Below are 16,813 nucleotides of genomic sequence, written 5' to 3' on the forward strand. Positions count from 1 at the left end.
AGTATGTTAATCAAAACAACCTTGCTGTCGTAGTCTCGTAGATTGATAAGAATGGTAATGAATAGATCTTCTATCTATGTCAATCTCAGATACATAGATGGAGAGGAAAGTCAGCAAAGGGAAGGTGGTAAATAAATCAAGTGGTTCAATCATGTCAAATTATATGTGTTTTAGCGTTTACAAGTATACTAGATAAGCCCCGTGCGATGCACAACATAAAAATATTCATTGAGATAAATATATATTTTATATATGTCCCTCATATGAGATAAATTATAGAATTGTAACCATTAATTGTCATTTGCAATGATATTTAGATCTTATTAATTTTGAAGAAGAGTAAAATCTTAAGCAAACTATACATTACGGGATACCCTATAACCGAGAGTAATTATATTTTGAAGCCAGATAGTCACTCATAAATTTATAAATATAAAATATGGAGTACAATATATTATAATATAATAATAAAGTAATAGTCTTACAAAAATATTGTTATAATTTAAGGTAAAAAAATAAATAAGAATATGATATCAGCAATTGATTTAGGCGGGAAAATTTTTAACAACAGCTTGACATGTGTACAATTTTAAAAAGTGATGATGTCAGCGGTTGTTGTTTTAGTTTATATATAGATTGAATACCTCTTTGTCAAATATATATATATATATAGGAAGGCTCATGTACCCTCCTCTATATAAGAACCAATCTCAACCCTTTATTAGTTTTGATCTAACCATCTAAAATGATCTTTTAGTAATGACATTTCTGTAAATTTTGAAGAGTTTATATTTTAAACATATAAAAAATTTTAGAACATAGGAAAATTTTTAGAACATAAGCTGAAAAAATTTAGAACATAAGCAGAAAAAAAATTAGAACATAGAAAAAAAATTTACAATATAAGCAAAAAATTTAGAACATAAGTAAACAAAAATTTAGAACATAAAAAAAATAATTTAGAACATAAGTTGAAAACAAAATTTGATTTATTTTCATGTTTTACTATTAAGTTATTATGGTTTACTTTCGAAAGTTTTTTTTATAAAAATAACCTATGTAGGAATCGAACCTACATCCTCTATGCATTTGCATAGTGCTCTACCAATTAAGCTAATAGGTTTTAGCTTCTTCTTTTTTTTTTACTTACTTACGCCTTTTTATATGTTCTAAATTATTTTCCTACCATCTAAACTTTTTCATCCATTACTTTAAATTTTTCTGTCTATGCTCCGAATTTTTTGTATATTTCTGAAAAATTTCACCCCTATGTTCTAAAATTTTCATCCTATGTTCTAAACTTTTTTCCTATGTTCTAAATTTTTTCACCCTATATTCTAAACTTTTTTCCTATGTTCTAAATTTTTTCACCCTATGTTCTAAACTTTTTTCCTATGTTCTAAATTTTTTCACCCTATATTCTAAACTTTTTCCCTATATACTAAAATTTTCACCCTATGTTCTAAACTTTTTCTCTATGTTCTAATTTTTTTTTTCTAAACTTTTTCCCTATGTTCTAAATTTTATTTCCTAAGTACTAAATTTTTTCGTCCTATATTCTAAACTTTTATCCTATGTTCTAAATTTTTCTCTCATGTTCTAAACTATGTTTCCTATGTCCTAAACCTTTTCTTATGTTCTAAATTTTTCTGTTTATGTTCCAAAGTCGTATGTTCTAATTTCTTTTGTTTTTTCTTATGTTCTAACTTTTTAATCCTATGTTCTAACTTTTTTCTTCTTATATTCTAAAATTTTCTATCTATGTTCTAAATATCTCTTTTTTTTCAGCCTATGCTCTAAATTTTTTCTACCATTGTTCTAAGTTTTTTTTTTTCTACGTTCTAATTCTCCATCCTATTTTTCCCATGTTCTAAAGTGCATCTAATCTAATTAAATCAAAAATCAAAATATATTAATCAGAATTCCACTACAGTTATTAAAATTCCCATGCTAGTACTTGAAATTAGCAATAATATACAAACATCAACTATGATAGTTGAGGAAGGCATCCAACCAAAGCTTACATGTCGATCTATTAGGTTCAATGTGTTAAATTTGAGCCATTTCATCAACCAACCAGAAGCAAGCATAGTAACACAATTCCAACTTTTGAAGCTTCTTTTTATAACCCGGATATTTCAAACCGAATTCTATCACAATAACCATTCTAGCAAAATAGCAAACATTAGCCTACACACAATCCAATTAAAAGCATGTCAAGCAAACTTCTATTATCTTATTCATTCTAACCTTGCAATAATTCGAACTATATATACGTTGTACAAAAAATTAGCCAAAAATCGCCTAAAAATCATCAAATTCTTCGAAAACTTTGGAGTATAAGTTAGAACATAAAGCATAAAACTTACAAAATTGGTTCAGAATTGTCTATATGTAAAGACCAAAAAATTTAGCAATATTTAAATGAAAATAAGCAAATATATACCTAAAATTGAATAGGTTGAACAACTACTCCAAACACAAATCCCTAACATTAAATTAACAATAAAAATGATGAATTCAAATAACACAAATAACCAATATGTATAATTCAGATTTAGACCAACTCAATGACGAAATTTAAGGTGAAAAAAACAAATTCTAAAACATCAAATAATTTATTGAATTCGAATTGAACACAAACAACAAATATATTGAATTAGAACAACGAAAATAACAAATTCAAACAAAACATGAACAAAAGCAATGACCATCCAAAGAATTAAAAAAACGAACTCGATCAAATCTGACGAATTGCATCAATCTAGGTCTTTGCGAAAAAAAATGTAGTCAAACCGCTCAATCATACTTGTTAATCTTAACAGTGATCGTTGATTTTGACCTCAAATTTGGGTAAAGTATTGAATTAAATCTTGTATTTGGTCGTTAATGGTGGTATTGTAAAGAGTTTTTGGGTTTTAGGAGAGAGAAAGTGCAGTGAATGTGTAGGAAGTATCTATGGGTAGGAAGAGAATGTTCTAATTTTTTGGGTTTGCTGGTTTAGAAATAGAGGTGGCGGTTTCATATTTACAAAACTGCCATTACTTCTCCTCCTTTAATCTGATCCGTTCAAATCAATCTAATCTTACGACTGAGAATGGTTCTTATATAACTAGGGTTCTTATATATGAAGGGGTTCTTACCGGATCCCTCCCCTATTTATATATATATATATATATATATATATATATATATATATATATATATATATATATTAGGGTTCTTATATATGAAGGGGTTCTTACCGGATCCCTCCCCTATATATATATATATATATATATATATATAAAAATATATAAATGTTAGACAATAGATTTTTGGACTTTTGGGTACAATAGATAGTGTTTGTAGTTGAACAAAGTCCTCATTTTGAGACTCCGTAGATGATAATTCTCACCCTTAAACATAGGAATTAAGGGTTGCGACGAAGAGTTAACACCATTGACTGCCATAGTTACACTCACTGTGTTTTCAAACTCAACTCTCACAACTCACAAAATTTGACCAAAACAAAAACGACTTAGAACTCACGACATATAAATATATATTTTTTTCTCAAACTTACGTTTTGAATTTGTATTTTTATGTTTAGGATTGAATCTGGATTTGCTCGGATACCATGTTGAATATAAAAGATAAAAATTAAAGAAAAGAAAAAGAAGCAAAAAAACTAAAAATGTAAATATAATTTGCTTGATAAAAAATGAGATACATCAATTCCCTTAAATAAGCTAATGATAAACTATCAATATCTTGACTAAGGCCCTGTTTGATTCACCTTAATTTTGCTGAACTGAAATTATTTTTACTGAACTGAACTTATTTTTACTGAACTGAAATTATTTTTACTGAACTGAAATTATTTTTACTGATTTTCTATTATAATTCTTCTTCAAGAAAACTGAATTTTACTAAACTGAAATTATTTTTACTGAACTGAAATTATTATTACAGAACTGAACTTATTTTTACTGAACTGAAATTATTTTTACTTAATATTATTTTTTTTTTAAGTGAAAAGAACAGGGCCTAAGTAAAACCCACCAAGCATAAAACTAATAATCCTAACATTAAGGAAACTACTACCCACAACTTAGAAGCACAACCCAACAGACGTGTTGTTTGCACAATTTTGTTCGTGTAAATCCTGTTTAATAATATGTATATATTTTTTATAAACAAATATTATTGTACAAAAACTTTTAAAGATTGGATTTGCAAAAAAAAAAAAAAAAAAAAAAAAAAAAAAAAAATGAAAAGAAAAAAAGTCTTTATTGTGATGTATGTGATAAGTAAGTTGATTTTTATACTTATAAATTTAACTACCTGCGTTAATTGTTATATGCAACTTTGGAATATTTTATATCTCACAAATAATACCCAAAGTAGCACATAACAGTTAACGGAGGTAGCCCCATTTGTTCATTCAAGTAACCCCTATTATATTGTTTTTAAAAAATGAACGAATAATTTCACATATTTAATAGGGTAACCCAATCTTCTCATTTAAATAACTTATATACGTTGTATTATGTAATCAAAAGCAAACAAGATCTCAAAAATTCTCTCTTCTTTTCTCTCTCCAAAGCCCTAACCTCCATTATTGAATTTTAAAGGGGCTTTCATCGGTTTTAACCGGTGAAAAGCCCCAATCCTTGTTTCTTTAAAGTTTTTTAGGTTTATAATAATGCTTCCTCTTTCAGGAAGGAATTTTTCTCCCTCGAAAGAAAGGGTTATTGATCTCCTTCGAAAGACAAGGGTTTTTTGACCTTCTTCGAAAGACAAGGTTTATCTCATCTTTTCGGGGGAGAAATTTCTTAGTTTTGAATCCATGATATAAGATCTAATGGGTTGTCATAAAATTATTTTGTTGGTGAAAGAGTTATCAAGTTTTCGAATACAAACAAATGAATCAGAAAGAAAAACATCCTCACGGCTACAAAGGATCGTTAGATTATCTCTCCAACAAGCTGTATTTTCCAGCGATATAAGCGGAAGATGTTCCACAGTGCAAGATCTGCTCGACGATCGTAGCTTTTATGAAGGAAAATTTTATTTGATTAAATATCTTATGTATTTGGTTATGTCGAATCTCTATTTTAGATGTCGTATGACTTTTAATTAATGAAATATTTTTGCTGTTAAAAAAAAAAAATTTATATACGTTAAGGTCACCCTATTCATTCATCACCTTAACCCATATTACTTAATTAATTAATTTCCTTATATTTGATTATGTGAAAGTGGTCAAACCATGTGGCTAGCCACATAAATGAATTTGTGTTTATCTTTTGAGGAAGCCAGGTTAAGCACTACGATAAGTAAAATTTGTTTATCAAATGATATTTTGGTAAATAAGACAATAATTTTATCTAGTAATCATCAGTGACTCGCTTTTAAAGGAAAAGGTTATTAATTTATTTACCAAAATATCATGTGATTAATAATAAATGTGTCTAAACTTGTATTTACCCTCTTTCAAAAAAAAAAAAAAAAAACTTGTATTTACCCTTTTATCTTTGTATACTAACTTTCTTTTTTTTTTTTTTTTTTTTTTTTTTTTTTTTTTTTTTTGTTACAACACTTTTCATTTATGAAATTTATATCTCTTTGTCTCTCTCTCCTACCCACACGAGTATTTTGCATGCCCCGGGTCTACAATAATTTTATCGTACATCGAAAATTTTGCGAAAAGTGACCCTTTTAATTTTTTCTTACAAAAGTGACCCAATTTTTTTTTACAAAAGTGACCCTTTTTTTTTTCCACAAAAGTGACCTTTTTTTTATCACAAAAATGACCCTTTTTTTCACAAAAGTAATTAAGTTGCATATGCAAAACAGAGTATCAAAATCAACAAAAATAAATACAAAATTAACAATAGTCTTGAAAAAACAGTACAATCACTCAAACAAATCAAAATAATAAAGATCGACATCACACAACAACAAAATTAAAAAAATTAAATAATAAAAGAGAAAATGTACATGCATTTAGATCAACTTCATTAGAAATTGGATTAGTCTTCTTCATTGCAGTGTTCACGAATATAAAATTTCTGAAAAAACGACAAAATCAATCGATTTAAAATTTCTACAAATAAAACTACTGAATACAAAGAAAAGCCCAAAAATTATGATAACAAACCTGGATAACAAAGGTAGCTAGATTGCAAATGGAAGAGCGAAAGCTTGAATCGCCGAAGAAATAAAAGCAAATTGAAGAGAGAGAAAGCTTTGAGCAATGGCGAGGAGACAAAAAAATTCGAGGAAGAATAGAGGAAAGTTCATGAAAGAGAACGAGGAGAGAGAAAAGTAAAATTGGGTGAAAAATCTTTACACGTGTGAAATAATTTAGGGAAGGAAAATCTTCCTCTTCTTTCTTGCCACACAATAAAATAGTGTGAACCCGCTTTTTTTAAATATTTGTGTAATAAATGTGTTTAAACTTGTATTTACTCTTTTTCTTCATATACTTACTTTTTTTTTTTTTTTTTTTGTAACAACACTTTTCATTTATGAAATTTATATCTCTCTTTCTCTCTCCTATCTACACGAGTCTTTTTATTTTTAAAAATGTGATAAAAGTGTTGTAACTAAAAAAAAAAGGTTTTTTCATCATATACCCATGAGTTTTTTGTTTATTCACCATATACCCTCGAAAATTTTCAAATTTACCATATAGTTATTACAAAAATTCTTCATGTACCCCTAATGACAAAAAGATTAGTGAAATTTGGTAAATTATGCATTGAAACCCACTTCCTCCGTTTCTTTATAGTTGCAACAGTTTGACTTTTACATTATTCATGTGGTTCACTTTGTTTAACTTTGATGATTTATACGTAAGTAAAAATATAGTCATGTGAGATTTTGTTAGATTCGTCTCGACTTATACTATTTTAATATCAAATGTTTATATTTTTTTACACATTGGTAATTAAAGAAATTAATGATTGAAATCATGCATCGACAAGCGTAAAAAGAGAAGTGTTGCAACTATAAAAAAAACAGAAGAAGTATATGACTATATCTTCCCCCATCCCCAAAAACACTCTTCTTCTTTCTTTAACCCCCAAAACAACTCCAAATCTCCATAACCATATGTGTATGAGTGATTTTGAGGATGAGAGAAGAAACTTTAGTGAGGTTTTGTGGGTAGGAAAAACAAATCTGGTGGTTTCGGGGGTAGGGAAATGTATCTAATTAAGGTGGTTTTGAGTTATAACTATCCCTAATGGCCGACGAACTTAACAATCATTAGGCAATGCCTAAAGCTAATCAATGATTATAGTTGCCAAGTGAGAGTGACACATATTTTCCGAGAATGCAATAACAGAGCGGCGGATTGGTTGGCCAACCGCGGAGTCATTCAGGACTCCCAATTAATTTTCTTTAATAATGCTCCATTAGAGCTTAGTCGTATTCTAGAGGAGGATATTAGGGGTGTTGTTTTGCCTCGCCTCATCCCTCCGTAGGTAGTTGCTTAATTTGTTTCGTGTGCTTGTTTTTTCTTTTTCTTGGATGTATTCATCTTCGTTTGGATTAAAAAAAAATAAAAAATAATAGTCATAAAAGGGTGTATGATGTAGTTTTTGTGAAAAGTCGGGGGTCTATGATAAATTTACAAAAGTTAAGACTTAAGAGGTATCTATCAATCAATCAATCAATAACTATATACTAAAAAACACACCAGCAATGACACGTGTCATTTTCTGGTGTGTCCTTTAATTTTTTTTTTTTTTAAAAAAATAATACTGGTAATCTTTAGTAAACAAATCTTATACATAAATAAAAAGATAGCAAAATAATACATAAATAAAAGATTTGATAAATCTTATACATAAATAAAAAGATAGCAAAATAATACATAAATAAGAGATTTGATATGTTTTTCAATAACATATACGGAGTACATTGGAAAATATATAAACTAAAATAAAAATAAAAATAAAAAAAAATCAGATTCTTAACATAATTGTGCCATAATGTTATGTACAACTTATTACAACAATAATTTTATTTAGATTTATTTGATTATATGTTAAAAAGCTTCAAGAAAGTAATTTGAATTTTAAATATTAAAAAATAGATAAAATAAAAGATTTGATGTATCCTTCTACAAATAAATATTAACAACTATAAATTTAAGAGGAAAAAAAAAATTAGATTTTAACATAATTTGTGACATACATAGTGACTACCGAGTGTAATGTACAAAGTTTTAAGAAATCTATTTGGTTAACAACGAGAAAATTTTACCAATTTTTTATGAAATTAAATATATAATAATATACATATGGTCAAATGCGTTTTAAAAATAACTATCTGGCTAATAGGCTCTTTTATAATTATTAATTATAGGGTCTTTTAAAATAAATTCTTTATATCATATAATATTTTAGAAAAATTCATTGTTAATTTAATAATAGTTATAAAAAATTACCGTGTATGGCACGGGACTAACCTAGTATAGTGAATAAACAAAAAAACTCTATGTGGTGAAAAAAATCGTAAAAATACCATTTAGATAAAATTCAAAAAAAATAAGAAGCCCGCCTTTCTTTCTTCTACCTGAACTCAGACAAACACTTTTACAACAATCCAACCGGAAAACAGCGACAATACGATGACGAAAACCGACGGCGACAGCAAATTCAAATCAGCAAGGAGGAAACCTCTGCGAGATGTCTCTAATGGCGGCATCAAATCCATTAATAAATCCTCTAAAAAGCAAACCAACTTGAAAATGGCGGAAGAACTTCCTCCTAATTCCCAAAATCAACAATCAAACATTGCCGACCCACTTGATCGTCTTCTCTTAGTTCATTCCGATATTTCTTCTCTTCTTCGTCAGGTAATTCAATCAATTTTTATTTCAAATTGTACAGATTGTTTGATTTTTGTGTAAAAAACCCTAAGTTTTCCAAATTGAAATGTATATTTTCTTTATTATCTGTTTGATTTTTGGATTGTTATAACTTAATCTTCAATTTTTGGAAGTGTATGATGATTATGTTTTGGGTTATATTATTTTCTCTCGATTTTTTGTTCAGTGATAGTACCAATCTTCATTGTTAGTAAGACAAACACCGAAAAATGTAAGATTCTTGATTTAGTATTAGGGCTTGAATTGGAGCTTACATGTGGTAGTTGAACAATATTTGATATCAATTTCGAAATGCAGGTTGCTCAGCTGTTGAGCAATACTTAGGTAACATTGAATGCCTGGAAATAGTAACTGCAATTTAGAGCTATTTTGCCCTTGTTATGTTGATGGATGGTGCAATCAATAGATTAAAATGTTAAAGCGAGTGTTTCAGAAGTAAAGTAGGTACTTATGTTTCTGTTCTGCTCGAATGATTTGAAAATTAGATGGTAGAGTGTAAGGTTTTCCTGCTCCTGTGGTGCCTGGATAGCAGGGTGGAAGATTTATTCTTAGGATCGAGATATGTTTTGGTAATTTTCGATCAATTTTAAGTGATGATAAGGGGCATGTCAACATTCCCATAGTTCTGAAGGCTTATCAGTTATCATACTGTTTTAACTTTATTGGAAACAACCGATTAAGGCATGTAAAGTAGTCTTGGTTTTGTAGTGTATGAATGTAAGATTTACTCCTAAAATTGAGAATGATTTTGTATTTTTTTGATCAACTCTGATGCAGGTTAGGGTTTCTTTGTGTGCTAGTTGGAACTTGCTACAAGTTTTTACTGTATTGTAATGTTTTGGTTTACTAGTATAGCTTCTTTATCTAATGCATATGCAAGTGATGATCATGTTTTGAAGTCAAAGTAGGGGTTTCATCAGCAACTGTGTTGGTTGGACTGGCTGAAAGAGGATGACTCCGCTGACCACTCGTACCCATACTTTCTTACAGAGTAGTACATGTATTGAGTTTACCTTAGGGGCTACTTGCTTTGGTGTTCGAGTCTGTAAGCTAGGGGAAATGGGGAATGAATCTAGATCAAAGTTGCAATGAGGGTCCTTCTTTGTGAGGTTTCAGTTGAGCTTAGACCTGTTAAAGGAACATGTTAATGTTAAAGAGGTTATTGCTAGAATGAATTACTATTGTCAAATGTTTGCATGTGTTACAGAATGCTCATATAATCTATGTTAAATTTAAAGGCTAAGAAGATAATAACTATACTGATCAAATTCATCACTTAAGACTGCAGTATTGAGTTTATTGCGTCACTAGTTATTTGACTGGGGATTGTTAAATCAACTAGTCCAGTTTGAGAGGGTGAGAATCTGTTATGCAGCTCTGTTGGTATCTTCATATAAATTGATGGCATTGTGATGGTGAAAAACATTGAGAAATATGTAGATGAGGAAACGAAGAGCTGTCAGTGCACAGGGAGCTAGGGGGAATAAATTCTGCACAACTGAGCTTTGTCTGTGTTATTTGATTGGCTTTCATTTGCATGTTTTCAGTTCTAGAGCATGCTTGGTAACTCTTTGTTTGGATTGAAGGAAAATGGAGGGAAAGGAAGGGAAGGAAAAGGGAGGGATGGATAATCTTTCATTTGGATAACCTATGATGGATACTCTTCATCATCATTTTGTCTGATGCACTTCCTTGCAACTTTACCTATTACTTTGGTAAATGATGAGTTTCTATGCTTGGAATGTTATATGGGCTGTACTCGTGCGATATTTGTGTAATTTGCCTGTGGACCATCATATTCATCCATCCTTTCTTGTGTATTTTGCTGGAATTTGGACCCTTGTGATGTTAAAAACAAGATTTAAGCATATTTTTCTTAATTGCAGATTGATGAAATTGTTGTCCAAGCAGTCAAAGTGGATACAACTGACAATGAGAGGATTACAGAAATTAAATCCTTCACAGCAGTGCTGTCTGAAATCCATTCCTCTCTTAAGGTCAGCCCTCAAACCCTCTGCCAAGTTAGCCTGCTTGCTTCACCAATCATATATGCCTAATTATATCCTTCCTGTTCACTATATTTAGCCATGGGTTCCTAGGCTTCAAAAGGCAATTGATGTCCCTCACTCTGAATCTGAGATTCAATTTTGCGAGACTCGTGTTGAAGATCCTGTTGTGGATGATCAAGGTGATGTGCACGAAGTTGGTACTCCGGAGCCAGCTAAGTTTGAATCATTGGTCTCTCCTTCCCCACTTGTATCTTGGCGTGCTACTGGCTGTGTAGAAGAGAGAGGTAAACAACTTTTTTTCCTTACTCCTCTGCTGAGGCCAAAAACAACAACTTCCAAAGCTCAAGCTTCAAGCAAGCTAACCGTTTGTGAAGGGATCTCATCGAGTGTAACTGCTGCCATTTTTTCTTCACCTTGTGCAAACAAAAAATCTAAAAAGGAAAAGGTCGAAGTTGTTTCTGAAAATTTAGAGAGCAATTCAGATATGAGAATTGTGTCTGCTCAGGAACTTCCAGTCAGTGACTTATCTACAAGTTTGATTACCCCCTGCCCCAAAAACCCACCTGTAAGAGCTTTTGTTGAGCCAGGCCATGAGCTGACCTACAGAAAAATTGCGAAATGCCATAAATCAACACCATTTCCAACTGGAAACCAAAAAATATTCGAGTCAACAGATTCTGAAGGCTCCAGCGATGAAGATCAAGAGAAGTTGGGCAATAGGTACCTTGAGCTTATTGGAATAAAACCCTCCTGTAATTCAACATATGGAAATAGAGCTCTAGATGCTTCACCAGCATGGATAACGTCGCCACCTAAATGTTGTACGTTGCTGGAACCACTTGATAAAAAACAACCAAAGGATCATGCTAGCTTGCAAGAAGTAGCTACTACTTTCAATCAGAAATTATGTCTTGATCCGAAGGAAAGCAGAACTGGTCATAATCAAGACTTAAATGGTATATTATTTTAATTCGATTCTGTTACTTGTCTCTTTGAACTAAACTTGTTATAGACACCATCTGAGCTTAAGATGTATCGATTGCAGGGAACACAAGGAGCAACATTGCAGCAGTAGAAAGCACTCCTTTGTGGAAGGGTTCTGAAAGCACAATTTACAGAGGCAAGCGTCCAGGTGAAAACACTTTGAAGAAGGAGCTGTGGACGAGGTTTGAAGCTGCATCAACAAATGATCTAAATTTCCCTGCCTCAAAGGATACTTCTCACAAAGGATTTATGGAAATGTTGGAGGAGGCATCTTGTGAAGACTCGAATGTGCATCCTGATGCATTTAGGTGACTCGCAATTAGCTTAGTTGAAAGGAAATTGGAGTTGTAAATGGTGGTTTTTAGCTATTGTATTCCAATGTCTAAAGCCACCAAAAGTGTAATCTTTATCTAACATTTAAAAATAAGCACTATCTCTTACATTTGTATGTTAATCCTATGAACTTTAGTTTACTACGAGGTTCTGGTTTCTAACACATTTGCATAAAGATGAATACCGATGATACTGTTCACATAGTATTCTGCCAAACTAAGATCAATGGCTTTTCAGTTTTCATGGATACAAAGAAACTGCCCAGCAGACTAGCACTCCTGGTCCTGGGCCTCCTGGTCCCGGAACAAACATTTACTTGCACAATGATACTGATATGTTCTATAAAAAAACAATAATACTGACCTAAATCAAATGGATGAAAAACGTACTACCTCCGGTCCAAGTTAGTTGCAACTTTGGGTATTATTTGTGAGATATAAAATATTCCAAAGTTGCAACTAACTTGGACCGGAGGTAGTACGTTTTTCATGCATTTATTATTTATAACGCACTCCCCTTATCACAAACCGCAACCCTTGTGGCCACACACAACCCAGAATCAGCCACCCCTTCCTTCACGCTGGCGATGATGCCGCCATCTCCGACCTACCCACTGTCATCACCCTCCCTCTCCCCCCTAAATTATGAATATTTTTGCTACGATTCATAGAATGGCAAACGTATTTGGAGTTCCCATCACAAACGAAACATTAAAAGAGATGAAAAAATATCAAGACAAGAAGACGCTGAACCAAAATGACCGACCTAAGGCAGCAGTGTTAATGAAGAACATTGATGGTAAGGATGTGAGTGCTCACAATTTCGCCACAAATCTGGTTGATCGTTGTGGTAGTAGTGTTGCTACTAAGTCTATAAGTGTATGATTTACAATGCAACTGGAGGTCCTATAAGTCTATAACATTGGAAAACTCCGCCATTGATGCAGCACCTTCATCACGAGGAAAATGTGTCTAATATCTGATCAATACGGTCCAATATCTGATCAATATTGTCTAATTTCTAACAATTAAAACCCGAAAAAATACTATCAGAAATAAGATTTTGTTAGTCAGGAATAAGTTAATTTTCGTCAGGAATTAGATGTTTTTTGTCAGGAATAAAATCATTCTAGTCAGGAATAAGTTAATTTTCGTCAGAAATTAGATATTTTTCTGCTTGTATGATCGGACTCACATGAGTCCGTTCTACACAATACTTTACGTTCATATTTGTTGTTCTCAATGTGCATTTTTTGTGTTCAAAACTTGCATATATTTAGAGCTTGGAACTTGCACATTTGCACTTGCTTTTAGCTGATCTAAAGGCAATATATATCGGAGACTTGAATGACTTTTACATCCCGACATATCTATCGTGAAGAAAACGAGCAACAATTATATACTTTGTAAGTTTGTATATTGCTTTGCTTACTCTACACCGACTCATAAAGATATTGATTTGACCCCTTTGTGAAAAGATTTTTTTTTTTTTTTTTTTTTTTTTTAGTTTTAGAAAGATTAGGCCATTAGGGTACGATATTGCGAGAAGATAGTTGTTCCTAATTTTGCAGTAGTGTATATTACCTTTCAATTATTTTTGGGTATTTATAGTGACATAGTACAAAAAACCAATCCAGTCATGCAAAAAATTGAAAATTATTTCATACATTTGAATTCATTAATGATGAAAAATACAATCCCAATCAGGCCATATTTATATTTAACATGTGAACCAAAAGACAGGAAACAAGAAAAATAAAAGGAAAAGTCAATCTCAAACAACAACCAATAATTAAGGAAATTAAAACAGAATGTGTAACGGAAGGTACACATAGCACACGATAATAATGAGCTCTACACCCGGCCTCAGCTTGTTGTAGAGTTAGTAAACATATGATCATATATATTGTGTATGATCATATACATACGATGGCATTTACAGGCATTGGTAAACTTCGGGTGAAAATGAAACTTGAGTGCAATCTAGGCCAGTGCCAGGGCAGCATTCAAAAACACCAGGGGTACATTCATGTCCAACGTGATCTTCACAAGTGCCCTCTTTGCATTTTTTACCAGATGCAAGTTCGACACAATTTAAGCCAGTGCAGCAATCGAAAAACCCTGGATAACACTCGTGGTCGTGGTGATCCTCACATGTGGTATCATCTTTACATTTGTACACATTGGTTGCAACTTGAACGCAATGCAAGTTTGGATTGGTTGAGCAACATAATTCGTTAGGAGTGGTACATAAATCATCATATGCTGCTGGACACGCGCCTTCTCCCGTATGAATTTGCAGCATCATCACTAATAACATTAAAAGAATTAGTAGTCATCATACAAATAACTTAACACATGCAAATTACTACATATTGAATGAATGAAGTGAAGAATGAAATACCTAATGCGAAAGTGGCAAGGGTAGCTAGCATGATTCTTTTCGAGTATGCCTTGTTCTCCATTTTTGGTAACTAACTTTGATTATGTTATCAAAACCTGTTTTTTTGTGATGTATGTACTCCAATACAATACAATACAATACAAAGAGAGAATTCTTGTTTTTGTGAGTTTCCTAGATATGTTTCTTGCTATTTATAGGAACTTTCTATTATTATAATTTTTTATTTTTTTCTCATTAGTACTCAACGAAAAGTTCATACTATGTCGCCACTATGTGTTATACATATTTCTTTATTTTATTTCATTCACTTATTTCTATAGAATATATATTATACATTTTTATTATGGATATACTCTTGATCTAGTCTGTATATATTATTATACCAAAAAATAAAATGTGTTTGGTTTCATTTTGTTGACATAAAATGTCGCTACAATGATGATATATAGTACCACAAATAAATAAATTGGTAATTACTTTGACTTTTTTTTTTTGTTTTAATTCGTTACTTAGTCCAAGTTGCAATAAATAATAAGGATAATGAGCACTTATTGGACATATAAAGTCTACTTATTTTTCACCACAGCTCGACATGTATACAATTTAGAGAAGAGATGATCTCACCTTTTTGTAGAATAGTGTAATTCTCCTTATTGGAGGCCTTCTCATTAATTCAATATATATTGGATTTACAACCTAGACATGAGAAACCAAATTACATAAGATATATCTTTACAGAATATTAACAAGATAATAATAACCTATTATCTAACACACCCTCGCAGTCGAAGCGGGAGGAAGTCGAATGCTGAGACTGTCTCTGAAATCTAAAAATAATTGGCGAGGTAAACCTGTTGTGAAAATGTCTGCGTACTGGTATGATGACGGAACATGTAAGACCTTGATCTCACCCAGGGCGATCTTGTTGCATACAAAATGTATGTCCATCTCAATGTGTTTGGTACGTTGATCCCGAATTGTACGAGACATGTTACTAATGGTGCGAGTAATTCGTTCGGCTTTGCCATTTTGAGAAGAAGTGTTTGGGCAAGAGAAACGGAAAAACATGCCATTATCCGCACAAAATTTATGAAAAGGGGATTTGTCGAATTCACGACAATTGTCACATTGAAATGTTTTTATGTCCTTTTCAAATTGAGTTTTAACATATGCTCGAAACTGTAGAAATAGGTGATGTCCATAAATACGCATGAATAATATCAAACGGTGAAAATTTAACTGAAGCAGATGGCTTAAAAGGTAGCCTTACATGTTTACCCAAGCACAAGAATAGCAAAAATGAGAGTTATCTGAGGGGCTTGTTGTTGATCCGTATATTGCGGCCCAGTATTGCTTTGAGCCTGCTGATTATTGTTGTTCCCACGCCCCTTTCCACGACCCTTGCTGCCGGATTTGCTGTTATTGCTGCCTCGACCTCTGCCACGGCCAGTCCGCTGCTGTTCGCCGGTCTGCTGTTGCTGCGTCGGTGGTGTGGTGGTTGAAGGTTGGGAATTGTGGGCAATGAGAGCTTGTTGACCATTTTCTTCTTGCTTGTTCTTCCTTGTCTCTTCCAAAATAAACATGGAACGAGCCTTGTGAAAGTTGGGTGTAGGCTCGGTTTGGGAAATTAATGCAGCGACGGTGTCGTACTTCCCTCTGGAAGACCCGCAACCAATTGAAGGACCATCTTGCGATCGGAAACCGGATTGTCAACGTTTTGCAATTGATTGGCAAGAATCTTAAGGTGCATACATTAATCGGACATATTAGCAAAATTCTCCAGCTTTGTGTTGCTAAACTGTTCCTCCAAATACACTGCTCGTGTGTGCTTGTTATCATGAAAAATTTCCTTGAGACGGTTCCATAATTCAAGTGCCGTAGCACCCGGTTTCATGATGGTGTGAATAAGGTCCTTGGATATGGATGCATAAAGCCAATTCTTCACGATGGCATCTAACCGCTTCCATGTTGCATCATCAATGTCCGACGGACGAGAAACCTCATCATCAATATGATCAAGCAAGTTGAAGGCACATGCTTGAATTTGGAAGAGTTCAGACCACGTAGTATAGTGGGCTTCCTGTTGATCTAGGACGACAGTCATAAGGTTTTTGATGCAGGTGGCGGCATAAGCCGGATGGAAGTTGTTGGATGGGGAAGGAGGAGGAGGTGGTGGAGGGGTATCATCACTTGCCAT

At 32.4% G+C, this 16,813-nt stretch overlaps 2 protein-coding genes across 2 annotated transcripts; one reads left to right on the forward strand and one right to left on the reverse strand.

Annotated features, from left to right (window-relative positions):
• The first annotated feature begins 8,534 nt into the window (after positions 1–8,534).
• Positions 8,535–12,343, forward strand: LOC145621492 (uncharacterized). Its single transcript, XM_081676224.1, has 4 exons — positions 8,535–8,854; positions 10,774–10,884; positions 10,973–11,852; positions 11,942–12,343. The coding sequence occupies exons 1-4, from the start codon at positions 8,627–8,629 to the stop codon at positions 12,190–12,192; spliced, it is 1,470 nt and encodes a 489-aa protein (XP_081532350.1). The 5' UTR covers positions 8,535–8,626; the 3' UTR covers positions 12,193–12,343.
• Positions 12,344–16,369: 4,026 nt separating this feature from the next.
• LOC145619871 (uncharacterized) lies at positions 16,370–16,813 on the reverse strand. Its single transcript, XM_081674560.1, has one exon. It carries the CDS (start codon positions 16,811–16,813, stop codon positions 16,370–16,372), a length of 444 nt encoding a protein of 147 aa, XP_081530686.1.

Source organism: Chenopodium album, chromosome 27, assembly GCF_948465745.1.
Source record: "Chenopodium album chromosome 27, dcCheAlbu1.1, whole genome shotgun sequence".
Taxonomy (NCBI): domain Eukaryota; kingdom Viridiplantae; phylum Streptophyta; class Magnoliopsida; order Caryophyllales; family Amaranthaceae; genus Chenopodium; species Chenopodium album.